The 13,683-nt window shown below is 50.4% G+C and overlaps 1 protein-coding gene across 3 annotated transcripts in view; it reads right to left on the bottom strand.

Annotated features, from left to right (window-relative positions):
• Nucleotides 1–13,683, bottom strand: part of GNAO1 (G protein subunit alpha o1) — a 165,875-nt gene that overhangs the window by 70,709 nt on the left and 81,483 nt on the right. For all 3 annotated transcript variants that reach the window (XM_044256116.1, XM_044256114.1, XM_044256115.1), the window contains exon 3: nt 12,214–12,355. In XM_044256116.1, the coding sequence (XP_044112051.1) occupies nt 12,214–12,355 (142 nt within the window). The remainder of the gene's footprint in view (nt 1–12,213; nt 12,356–13,683) is intronic.

A 13,683-nucleotide genomic window follows, 5' to 3' on the forward strand; every position in this document is an offset into this window, starting at 1 on the left:
GCAAACAGGCTCCTCTGTGGTGTCCCGCTCCTCTGTGGTGTCCTGGGTCCTCAGAAAGGGACTGCACATTCACAAAAGGCTCAAACTGGGGGCTTGGAGCAAGTGAGGTAATGGACATAGTTGGGGAGAGAGCACGGTAGTAAAAGGTGACAATGCAGGTCACAAAACTTTCCCAGGTGACCCACTGCAGGACCACATGGCTGGCACTGCCTTGTGAATGATTACAGTAGGTCTGGAGCTGATTTTTAGGTAGCACAGCTATAGTGCATTGTGTCTGCAGTGGGTCCAAGGTATTCACTGTTAAGCATATACATTTAAACTACACCACACTTTTGTGACCTTGACTTGGGCATTCTTTACTTTTTGATATGCCAGGAACCTCACAGAAATGGCATTGGTCAGGCAGGCTGTCTCTTAGCCATCTTTGGCTAGTTCTCTGCCATCTTCTAAGGCTGAGAGGTCCCCTTGGTAGCTCGCTTGCCCCCTGAAAACCACTATGCTGAGCCGGAAGGATGCTTCCACAGGAATGGCTCCGCAGAGAGGAGGCCAGCAGCTCCCGCCGTGGGGCAGCCAGACAGAGACGGGACGGGCTGTAACGCAGGGGCCTCCCAGACATCACAGGAAGGGCCATTAGTGGGGAACCACGTCAGTCCTGATGCTACAGGATGTTTCTTTGCGCGGCTGTAACATTCTCCCACCGTCAGAGCAGAGAAATTAGCGGCTTGCAGGGGGTGGGGGGTAGTAAGCGAGCAGGAGAGAGTCAGAGAGAGAGACAGAGAGCCATGCAAGTGTGAGGCATCCTTGCCTGCGGCCTTCATTGACTGCTCTCTGCCTTGTGTTCCTGCGGGCTCTCCCATTTATGCTTCCTTTTCCTTTTGTTTTAAAAATCCTATGGCCCTATCTATAGGCAATGAACACATGAACGGGCAAAGGCCACGGTGGCCTGGCTTAGCAGCCCTCTACTTGACATGCCACGGAAGGGGCACTGGGGCCAGATGGGGGCCAGGGCTGGCTGCGGCCTCAGCCACACCTCATAAGCCACTGAAGCTGGGGTGTGGGGGTAGTGCAGGGCCAGGGGGCCCTGCCCCACGATGCTCCAGATGGATGTTCTTCCCCTGGACTCCGCCACCAGCTTTAGGCTGCTGGCATTCACTGGCCAGCAGCTATTTTCTTGTCTCTGGTGCCCCTGGGGACAACATCGACTTTCTGGGTCTCTGTGGGGCTACAGATGGATGTTTGTGTCCCTGTTGCCCTGCAAGTTCCTGTGTTGAGGCCTATTCCCCAGTGTACTGGTATTAGAAGGAAGGTCTGTGAGAGGGGATGAGGTCATGAGGGCAGAGCCCCCATGGATGAGGGGCCCCCATGGAGGGCCCAGTGAGCCCACAGAGCTCCCCCATCCCTTCTGCCATGTGAGGGCCCCGTGAGGAGACAGCTGCCCAGGAACCAGAAGGTGGGTCTGATCTCCGACTTCCCAACCTCCAGAATGGTGAAAAACGCGTCTTTGTTGTTTAAGACTGTGGTATTTTTCTTATATCAGCCTGAGGAGATGAAGACAGTGGGACTACGACAGAGCCAAAACCAGAGAAGAAATCAGGCCCCTCCTCTGCCATCGCCTGGAAGGACAGGTCACCCTGGAGTCCCCATCCCCCAGATCATCCGCCGCCCCCACCCCCATGGGCTTTGGACTCGGCTTCCCAACACCTCGGCATGCCACCTTCATGGTCTCTCTGCTTCTCACGGCTGCCTGCAGGGAGGGTGGCAGGCGGTACCCCGTGTTATCCCTGAACTGCTCTCTGCCTGTGTGTCCCACTGAAATGGCAAAAGGGTCCACAGTTCTGTCTTCTCCACTCCCTTACTGTCCGGCCAATGTGGATGCTCCGCTTCTTCCACCCGCCTCCGGACTCCTCGCGAGGAGGTGTGCTTCCTGCCATCTTGGAACCAAGAGCACCCAGAAAGCCTCCAAGTGCAGACCCGGGCCCTGGTGCTGAGCCCTGGGAGTGCCAATGCTCGGGCCTCCCTATCCACAAGACATTGACTCTCCCTACGGTTTCGGACACTGCTGGGAGGGTGTGTTTTTTTTCCTCACGGCCAAAGGCATGCTAACTTACTCGGTGACACTTGGAGTGGCTGGCTCGAGCACTTACCACTTAAGAGTTAAGGGCACGACTACCTGAGATCCGAAACGTCAAACACCTCCCTAACCATGCCGGCTGCCTGCCCTGCTTCTCAAAGAACAAGCTCAGGGATTGTGCTCAGACTTGGCGTGGCATCTCTGGGTCAAGGGCCTCACAGCAGGAAGAATGTGGGCTTTCTCCTAGGTAAACTGTTTTCAAAAACTCTGTCCCCAAAGCAAAGCAACGTCTTCAGAAGGCCCTGGGGCGGCATACTGAGCCCAGCGTCCTAGGAGAACGTCCTTCACCTCTGGGCCTGGACCACAGTCCCCCATGTCCAGAGAGAGGATCGCAGGGCCCAGGGTGCTCCTCCATTAACAAGGGAGACCAAGGTGTGTTCTCAACACTAGACTACTAAGGCAGGGGATGGCTTGGCCTTTTATCAATTTATCAACATTTAGTAAAAGGTTTTCTTTTGGCCCTCAGCAAAATCCAAAGTCCGTCTGAGAAAGCTCATCTTTCCTTCAGCAGCCTCTAGTCTAAGGGCCAGACGTGCGTGAACTGGCTCGCTCGAGCCTGCTCTGGCTTCCCTACTATTCCTCTAGGATGGACAGCTGACCACAGGACAGAACCTAAGCCAAAGCTGTGTCACCCTATGTGTTCTCAGCTGCAGCGACCGTCTGCCCAGAAGGCCCGGACCTGTCTCCCTCCTTCCCCTCAGCGGCCATGCCCAAGCAACCTTTTAAAACTAGAGTAGTTGGGGGCACCTGAGTGGCTCAGTGGGTTGAGACTCTGCCTTCGGCTCAGGTCATGATCCCAGGGTTCTGGGATCGAGTCCCGAATTAGGCTACTTGTTCAGCAGGGAGCCTGCTTCCCCCCTCTCTCTCTGCCTGCCTCTCTGCCTACTTGTGATCTCTCTCTCTGTCAAATAAATAAATAAAATCTTAAAAAAACAAGCGAATAAATAACTAGAGTAGTGGTCACTTTGCTTTAAGGCATATGATCTGAATACTAAGTCGCCTCTCCTGAGCACCTACTGTGTGCCAGGCCCTGCTCGAGGAGCTCGTGCCTCTTGATTCGTGTTGTCTTCAGACAGGCAGGAGTTAGGACATGGTTACTACGTCTGTCATCCTCACCTGCCTCAGGGCTCATATCACGGCGCTTCCATAAAAATAGGAAGCGCCTGAAGTGTCTGTCCTGCTTGCTCGTGCCCCTTGAGGGCAGGGGCTGTGTCTGTCCTATTCATAGGAATGCCCCTAGCACCTAGCCCAGCACTTGGCCTGAGAGGGCACACACCTGGAGTCACTCGTGAACCCGTCTGTCCACTGAGCCCTACTCTGCACTGAACACAGTGATACCGGGAACGTGTGGGCAGACAGGGCTGCTGCTGCAAGCCTGGACCAAGGTTCCTACAGCCAGATCTGGCTTTGGACCGCAGGGAGGGGGTGGACCTGGCTGCACTGGGTCCTGCAGAGCTGGAATGTAAGGGCTGCTTGAGGCCTCAGAAATCAAGAAATCTACCTTCTCTTCCCAGAAACACGATCTCTGCCGAAGCTAGGGAGCCCCAACACCTTTTTAATCTTTGTAGCCAACCCTGCTGGATCGTAATGCATAGTCTGCCACGAAGTGAGTACTCGGTAAGTATTTTTGAAGCGAATGACTGACCAACTGAATGAAAGAAAATGAGGCCCCACATGGGCTGGGTAATCTGAGGCAGACTGGTCAGATGGAAAGAGAAGAGAACCGTGACTCCAGAAACCTGACATTCTAGTCCTTGGCTGCCTCATCCTCTCTTGAGTAAGTCCTTTTCCTGTTTGGGCCATATGGGGCCTGTTTTGCCCCATCTGCAAAATGGAGCAGTAGAATTACGATGGTTTTGAATGGAGGAGTTTTCAGCTCTACCCATCTGGCCAGGCCAAGGATCAGAGCAGGACTGGGCCTGGGCTGGTGTGACTGGAGAGCCAAGGTGTGCAGGGCGCGGCAGGCGTCCAGGCTGTTGCCACACGGAAGCCTCTTCCTGGCGTCAGGTTTGGGTACAGGTGCACGGAGGCCGTCATCCGTCACCTCCCCAGTCCCCATCAGATCTGACAACCACCCCTGAGGTTTCTCCAGGCGGACACAGGCCAGACAGCATCCTTGTTTCTGCCCGATTCAGAATTCATGTAAACTACAGGGCAAACGCGCCGTGCAGATGAGGCCACAATATTTCCCTGATTAAAAAAAAGATAGGGTTCTGAGCTCCGCTGTGTGAATTAAATGTCAAGATTTCTTGTACCAGAGGAGATCTGATGACATTCCGGAAACCAGGTGTGAAATGTGATTCTGCCTCCCTAAAGAGTTGCATTTATCTCGGGAGGGGCGGGGAACGCGAGGGAGGGGGCAGTTCTAATGAAGCCCCTTGGTGGGACAGAGGAGCACCAGGCAGCCACGCCAACCAGCTCCAATCTCCAGTCCTGTTTAGGTCAGTAATCCTGTCCTTGTGCCTCTGTTTCTCACATGCAAAATGCAGATCAAACTGTACCCACTCCTCACCAAACCCCTGTGAGGATAACTCATCAAGATCTTACCAATAATTATAAACAACAAAACCAACAAAAAAGAACAAGAGTTAATATGTGCTGTGAACTTTCTATGCGTCGAGCACTATCCCAAGCACTTTGTGTGGAGGCCAAGAAAAACAAGGCTGTACCCATCTCGAGTCTAGCCCTGACATAAGTGCAGCCATCTTGATGTTCCAGATTATCACAAAATATTTCTTGGGCTCTGACCTACTCAGGTTAGCACTTTAAACAGTCCCTCTCTCCTTTAATGATTGATTTAAACCCCTGGACTCAGCTGCCTCTGTCTTTCATAACTCCCCTACACATTCCCTAACTGATCAATGTTGACCTGAGTAGGTAGGGACAACTCTAAGCCCCTATTCAGCAGGAAGAAGTGACAGAAGATGAGATCTTCCACCTTCAAAAACCTTAAAGATTTAAGGGTCAAAATTGTTCAGGGGGAAATGTGGAGGCTGAGAAAATTAAGGCCATCCCACCTCAAGTTTAGCTGATGTGGGAAACAGAGGCAGAAGAAAATCATTAAAATTCCTTACCTACTGACAAGCCCTTGAAACAGACAGAGTGGCTCTCCCCTGGGGACTTAACTGCCCTCACCTTGAGGTTTTGCTAAGGACAATCCTAGCCTGACCGACCCCCTACCCCGACAGGTCCCACCAGGATCCTGTAAGTCTACTTAAACAATTACTTTATCTCTAAACCTCCAAGATAGTGTCGAGAATCATTCCCAAGCATATGGCCCACTGATACACATTTAAAGGGTCTCACGAGAAGATTTTTTTTATTGGTAATAAATAACCTTTCTCCCAACAATAGCTAGCCCCTTGGAGACTTACATCATCCATAATCCCCTTTGTCCTCACCCACCCGAGTCCACCCCTACTCTGCCTTTAAAAATTCTGACTGTAATCTGGTTCAGAGTCCAAGTCCCTACTCCGCCGTGTCGGGTATACTTGGGCCCAAGCTTAAGCTTGTCAAATAAACCCACGTGTGACTGCATCCGTGCCTGGCTCCTTGGTGGTCTCTCAGACATGAAAACTTGGGCATAACACTTTGCAAGCATTATCTCATTTAATCTTATAGCGGAAGAATGAAGAAGGTATTAGGATTATGACCATTTTGAAGACGCAAATACTGAGCACTGAGAAAGTTCAATAATTTGCCCAGGGCCATAGAGCTGGTGGTATAGCTGGGCTATGAACACAGTATCTAATACTTCTTGTGTCAGGCATTGTACTGAAGATCTCTATTCTGTCCTTGAGAAGTTCATGATTTATTGAGAGAAACATGCACCTGTTCAGATGGCGAACAAATGAAAATGAGAGTATTTTCCACTGAATAAAGTCTACAAGTTCAAGGCATTACTTCTTCTTATTGTCCGGCTAGTTTACAATGTGTGTTACATACCTAAGTATACAGACATGCACATCAGTGTTACGTATGTTCATATGTACGTGTGTAATAAAATCTGTGAACATGGGGTTGTGTCCCCATCCCCACACTGGTCCAAGCGAACCTTCTAACCCAGTATTTGTCCAGTTTCCCCCAGCTTTTCTTTCTTTTAGTGTCTGAGTTCAGGCCAGTTCTGCCAGACAAGTTTCTCTGCTTTTGTGATGCAGATGCAGGCCCTGGGCTGAGAACTGAGGAAGCAGGAGGAGGGAGAGAGACTCAGCTCCAAAGGTTAAGACAATTTACATGATAATGAGCAGGGTGGAGGGGTGGGGCATGTGAGGAGGGAGAGAGCAGAGGGAAGCAGAGGAAGGGAAGGGAGGAGGAGAGGGTGGGAGAAAGGAGGCGGTTGGGGGAAGGAGAGATGGAAGGAGAGGAACAGATGGAAAAAGGGAGAGAGGAGAGGAAGAGAGGGAACCTCTTACAGGTTACAGAACAGCCTCCCAACAGAGAGGAGAGTTAGAAAGAGGGAGAAAAAAGGTGGGGGAGAGAGGAGGAGAAAGAGGCCAAAGGAGGGAAAGCCTTGAAGGCTGGGAGTAGAGAGGGGGTGTCTGTAGAATTGGGGGGAAACAGCACAAGATGGTGGGGGTGGGGAGACAAGAGAAAGACGACGGGAAAGGATATATGAAAAAAAACAGGAGTGGGAGTTGTCCTTTGGGTCCCTTTTCATATTTTTAGAGAGACTTAGGATAGAGAATTGAGATTCTTTTAAAGATCTGGTGTGCGTGATTTTGCTGTGCCTATTTAAATGGGACTCTGCTCTGGACCCGAATCACAGGGACGACAGCTTTGTTAGGAGTCCTATCTAGATCATATACCTACGTGTTTTGCCTGCAGGACCTTGGGCAAGTCACTGAGCCTCCCGGCCTCCTTTTATTCACTTGTAAGGGATAACCACAGCACAGGTGGTTGTTAGGATTAAGTAAATAATGTCAACTGTTTCAACGGGGTCCTGAAACATACAGACCAGAAGTCACTATTATCACCACCTTTAATTCCTAAAGCTTTGGTTCTCTGATCCATCTGCTTGCTGATCACTCCCGCCGGGCAGCCCACTAGTTCGCAAGGAGACGCAGCACACTGAGCCCAGTCCAGCCCCATCTCCTGCTTGCTGCTCCAGGTTTCACTCGCGCTCAGTAAGCCAGTCTCTGGATCCTCACCCTTCTGCCCCAGCAGCCCATCAATCTCAGGCCCTCACCTTCCTCTCATCAGCACACATCACTTTGCTCCCCTTCCTTTCCAACCGCCATGGAGAACCGAGCTTTGCATGTGTGTCATTCCCCGTAGCTCCAAGCCTTCCTCCCTACCTGCAGTCCTCCTCTTACTAGTCCCTCCACCCCTACACAGGCCATCATGAGACTCTCCTAAAAACTCACTTTCATCCCACCCCTCCCCAGAAATCCTCAGAAATCTAACAATGGCTGCCTGTTGCCACCAGGATCAAATCCAACCTCCTCGGTGCACCTTCCAAGCTCCCGCATCCCCCCTAAGTCTGGACCCCACTGCATCTTCTAACTCTCCCACACCTCACCATATCCCAACCCTCCATTCTGGCCACTGGCCTTCTCTGTCCCTCAGATCTGTTTTGGTCGCTACCAACCCACAGCCTTTACTCCTGTTCCTCCTACTTCAAGTCCTTTTCCTTACCCATATCTGCCCTTGTCAAGCTACATCCCTGCTTCAAGGTCAGTGCCAGCCTCATTTCTTCAAAGAGGCTCTCCCTGACTGCCTTCTAATGGCTGAGTGCATTCAGCTTGTGAGCCCTGTCTTCCCAAGGAGATCAACTCCCTTTTCCCCCAAATTCTAGTTTGTTAACATATAGTATAATATTGGTTTCAGGAGTAGAATTTGGTGTTTTATCAGTTGCATACAACACCCAGTGCTCATCACAACAAGTGCCCTCCTTAATGCCCATTACTCATCTAGCCCATCCTCTACACACCTCCCTCCATCCACCCTCGCTTTGTTCACCACTGTTAAGAGTCTCTTATGGTTTGTTTCCCTCTCTCTCTTTTTTCCACCTTCTTATATGTTCATATGTTTTAAATAAACTCCTTAAAGATCAATTCCTTAAAGGCTCTGTGTCACATACCTCTGAACACTTAGCACAAAGCCTACCCATAGTAGGTACTCAGTCAGTATCTGCTCATTTAGTGATGAATCACAGGTACTTTTCCTTTTTTCTGTGACAGCTGAGGAATTGAGACATGTCATTCCACTCAAGGGGCTTTTTGTGAAGGCCTACTATATTCTGAGCCCTGTGCAGGTTGTTTGGGTGAGGAGGGGAGTGAAAGATGAATGACACAGGCTTTGGGCAGAAGGATGTAAAATCATGAAGGAGTTCTTATTCCAGGCTTTATGAGTGCCAGAGCCCCCTGAAATTGTATGTGGGATTTCCCAGATGTGTGCATGTGTGTACTGTTCTGGAGAGAAGGCTTACTGCTTTCATTAGCTGATCAAAAGGGTCTTGATCACCCTAGAGCACAAGGGTCGCAGCTTTAAGGAAAGAGTAACATAACCAATCTTCATGCTGGTGCATGGGTAAGCGCTCAATGGAGGGAAAGAGAGCCTTGAGCTGAGTTCTGCTGTCAAGGGGATGGAAGAGAAAGGAGCTGAGCTGGGCCTCACTCAACAGGAGGAATTCCAGGAGGAAGAGAAGGGGCGAAGGGCACTGGAAGCAGATGTATGTCCTGAGCTAAGGCCTGGAGGCATACGAGTGTGTGGTGTCTTTAGGGAGAGGGTCTGTGGTCTGGTGTGCCTGGGACATGGGGTGTGGAAGCCCCAGACTGCTGTAAGGGGAATCCTGGATGCTTGCCCCCATGTAGTGGCTTCTTCAGGCTTGGGTTCATGCACAGAGAGGCTGAAGGAGAAAGCAGTCGCTTCTCCCTCTACTGGAGAGCCAGGAAGGGTGATGAGCCAGCTACCAAGAGAAGTTAGGGACACCTGTTTTAATGAGGTACAGCAAGGGAAGCTTCTAGATGCTTCTTTGTATGGAGACTGCAAAACTGGCTGGCCCAAGCAGATTCTGGATGTGAGGCTGTCTTCCTCTAGATGTTTCATGATGGGTTGGGGGAGGAGGGCAGAAGGGGAGAAGCTAAGAGAATAAAGGAAGTCGTTGGAGGCCAAAACACGAATCTGGATCTGCTCCACATGGGGCACTTTTCACAACATGCAAACAGCAGATCCTCCACGTAGGCCCCTCCCGGGGTCCTGAGAGAGGAAAGAGAAAGCTATTGGAGACCCAGCCCTGGGTCAGGGCATCTGGGCACCATCTGGCTGGCTGTAGGCAGATCTGACTGAAAGGCGTCCAGTACCCCAGGGCCCCACCCCTCTCCCAGGGTGTGGTTCAGGCATTCTCTCTTCCAACATGCCAGCCTCACTCCTTTCTCAGGACCTTGGTGCCTTGGTGCTTACTTGGAAACTTTGTTCCCCTCTGCTCGCATGGTTGGCTCCTTCTCAGAGCCAGATTTCATCACAAATGTCCCTTCCATGTCCAGAAGAAGATTTCAGTTTGAAGTAGTTGCCTCTTCACCCCAACCCAGATTAATGTATAGGGATCCCTGCACTCAGCTTCCCAGACGGCAAATCCATGCCAGCGTACTTCCAGAAAATACCATCCCCAGATGTCTGGCTCATTTTGGCCTGATCTTGGGTCAACTTTTCTGCTCCTCACAGGGGACATGACAGAGAGGTGCCCAAGGGCCTGGAGGCCTTTGTCATCCAGGAGGGTTGTGCCTGAGGAGCTGGTGCTGCCCTGGGGGTGGGTCAGACACCCCACTGTGATGCCACCCACTGTTAACAGGACTGGCGTCCAATGCTACCATGTCCGGCAGACTCTTCCGGGCATCTCCACTCTGTTCCTGGTGTCCCTCTGTACTGGTACCTCCCCTGGCCCCCTGCTTGATGACTGTCCTAAGGGGGAAACCTCAAAGAAGAGAAAGACCCACAGAGGCCCCAGGGGCCCCCAGCGCCGTCCTTGATACACTGTATTTATTCCCAGTGATTCCCAAGCAATCCCCTCTCTGTTCAGCATAATCAAATGGTGGGGAGGGGGACAGGAATCCCACAGGAATAAGTCGTGCTTTCAGAACTGAAGGAGAAAAGAATTCCAAAGTCAGAATGAATTTCCGTGTTTTGGTCAGGGCAGGAAGTTTTTGGGAGGGAAATGGTTGGGAGGCAGGCATGGCAGTGAACACACATCCGCTTGGAAGAGCGCACGGGCCGTGGACGTACGTATGTGTGTGTCTGTGCGGCGGGTATGTGCTGTGGACATATGTGCCTCTTGCACAGTTGCTGTCATTTGGGGGACGGAGATTCAGGTACCTTGTTCTCCCTCTGGCCAAGAGGCCTAAGGCCTGTCCTTGTCTAAAGATCGCACTAGGCATTTCCTGCTCTGGGTTTTCAGGGCCGAGTTAATGAAAATGAGTTAGCATATGTAAAATGCTCAGTGCAGAGCCTGGCAGCAAGGAGGTGCGCCATGAAAGACAGCCCTTCCTATTATCACCGTGACCATTACTATTATTAAAAGAAATGGAGCCTTGTAACCTGCTAGGCTGATTCTGATGATGGGAGTATGTATGTGCTAAATGCCTGGTTTCTCAGGGTGCCGCCCCCACTGGGTTCATTTCTGGATCCCCAGCAGCCAGCACAGTGCCTGGCCCACTAGAAGCTGTCAGCTTATATGTAATGGAAATAAGACAAGCACTAGTGGTACCCCTCTTTCCACAGGCCCTGGCTCTATGGCCAAAACCAAAGCCGGTCCCCCCAGTGGGAAGAGCTTCCTCTGCAGAACTGGTTGCAGAACTTGGCCTCTCAGAGGAGCAGTGGGAGGGGCCCTGCTTCTCTAGCCCAGGCTGGCCTTGGACACACCCTCCATCAACAAATCACCCCCATCCACACCACCCCCACCCCCGCCATGGAGGAGAAGCCCATGCCAGAGCTGGCATGACTCTGCCCCATGGAGTTAGAATGTTGTGCATAAAATACTGAATTTTACACTTAAAGCTATCTATCAAAGGTTCCTCATCAGACCCAGAGGCAAGGATAGTTTTCCTCTGGGAAGGAGATGATTTTTTTTAGCAAAGACAGGATATGTACAACGCACAACTGAATCACACAGTAATCAGAGATGAATTCTCTCTATCCAAAGGCTCCAAAAGGCGGGTCTGGGCACTCAAAGACCTCCCCATCTGTTCTCTTTCTCTGCCCTCCAGGACATAGGGAAAGGGTTGCTGGGATTCACAGTCTCACCAGGGGACATAGAGCCACTTCTGGATAGAATTCTCTAAGACTGTTTTTCCTTCCTTCCCTCTCTCTTTTATTTAGCTTTGCCAAGTATAGCTGTGTATGTTTCAGTCTTATGGTTAATGCAAATGTTTGCAAATAAGAGGCTTTTATACACTTATTCCATTCACCACTTATCAGACACCTGGGAATTCAACTGAAAAACAGTCCCTTATATGTAAGTGTTGAATCACTAAATTGTACACCTGAAATGAATATTAACAGCATATGTTAACTCACTGGAATTTTAAAAAATTAAAAAAAAAATTAAAACAGTCACTATTCTAGAATATCAACTTCCTGCAGGAAAGAGAGCCCCTTAGGCCCTCCAGCTCACCCGGGAGAGGCAGACAACACATCCCCTGGTGTAAAGGAGGATAGAGAGTCAAATCCAAATGGCTACAGCCTGCTCCCAAGAAGGCAAGGGATGCTCTCCTGAGGAGGGGAGATGGTGCTCAGGTATTTCTCATCTGGTTTGAGAAATACTTCGGTTCAAGTTAACTGCCCAAGGGCAAGTACTTGTATAATGCTGCGGGAGTCCCAATTTAAGACATCAGCAACCCTCTGTCATATGCAGAATAAACCCCGGCACTGGGTGGCTGTCGTCTTTGTTGGCGACTTTGCTTTGGAGGTGTGCCCAGCACCTACACCCCTGTTTGACCGAATTTGCCAGGCTGACTGGTGCATTGGCTTGGGCTGGAGACTAGCCTTCTCTATCACAGACAGCACTCTCTTCTGGTTCCTATAAGGCAGCCGACATTATAAGGAGGACAGGCCTTCTCCTTACAGTGCCCATGGGCTCAGCAGCCTACCTTTCTCTCCTTGTCACCATATTCGATGCCCAGAGTGTCCATGGCCCGGACGATGGCTGCCAATGACTGGATGGTGTTGCTATAGACAACAGGCTTATACTGTTTCACGTCTTCTCCGGAGAAGCCATCTTCGTGGATGATCCTAGAGAAAAAGCACACAGGCCGCATCTGATGAGTGCACTGTTCTCACTTGGCACCAAGAGCCCAAGGCCTGTCAAGCCTCTGGGGTCAACCTGCTGGCTTAGCTGGCCGAGGGCAGGGTCCGACCTGGATGCGGAATTCCTGAGCTGAAGGAAGACTCTACCTGAATTACTGAAAATTCAGCAGGAAAACAGAATAGTGGTAAGAAGAAATGCAGTCTTTTTCCATTCCTTGGACACAGTGAGAGAGATGGCGTCAGCAAGGAGCTGAGTGTACCTGAAAGTGCTTTGAACGGTGGGGGTGGGGTGGGGGGGCGGGTGGGTATACAGTAAGAATTCAATATATGTGAGCCGTTAGTATTTTTAAGCACAGCTCAGGGTCTTAACCTAAATTTCCACTTAGAATTATGTTGATGAAGACCCCTGCTAAAAGCCTGCAAACGAATAATAATTTTTCTTTTGGGGAAAGCTCACAGTGCTTGAAGGTAAGAGGACTCACTTAAACGAACTGTCTTCATCTTTGAGCATGGAAGACTCCACAGAAAGGGTGTACCTGCTCTTCCATCCTCGGCTGGGATTTGACTACCACGTCACCTTTATTCTGGAGGCTCTGAACAGTGACACAGGGGACACATAGGTGACATTATAGTTCCCAGAGGCCTTGTGACACTCTCTGCTCTCCTGTTCTCAGGTTCCTCTGAGGTCAGGGGTAAGGCTAGATGTGCCCTAATGTCCCTTCTCCCTGCACACAGTAGTCACTCAATACATGCTCACTGCTCCCCAGGTTCCAGAGAGGAGAGAAGGCTGGGAAGAGGTGATAAAACTAAAACTTGGCATGGATTCTCTTCCGGTTGAAGTAATTAAGAAGAAGCGAATGGTGTTGAAGACTAACCTTGGACAGGAGCCACCACGGCCCCCAAGATAACCGTGCACACTCTTCACGGGTCACGTGTTACTGTTCAGGATTGAATACGCCATCCAGTACGGACATACATCAATCTAAGGGGTGAGGCTTCTCTTCCACCCCACCACAGCACCTTCCCATGCCTTCATTACCTTCAGCGCAGAAGGAAATCGCTCGCAAATCTTTTTTTAAAAAGAGTTTTACTGAGATATAATCCACATGCCATACAATCCACCCACTTGAAGTGTGCAAGTCAGTGTTTTTTAGTCCATTTACGAGCTTGGGCAACACTATAGTCTAATTTTAGAACATTTCGTCCTTCTCCAAAAGAAACCCTCTACCTATTAGTAGTCACTCCCCGCCCCCCATGCCTAGTAAGCAACCACTAATCTGTATTCTGTTTCTACAGATTTGCCTATTCTGGAT

This window comes from Neovison vison, chromosome 7, assembly GCF_020171115.1.
Source record: "Neovison vison isolate M4711 chromosome 7, ASM_NN_V1, whole genome shotgun sequence".
NCBI classification, from domain to species: domain Eukaryota; kingdom Metazoa; phylum Chordata; class Mammalia; order Carnivora; family Mustelidae; genus Neogale; species Neogale vison.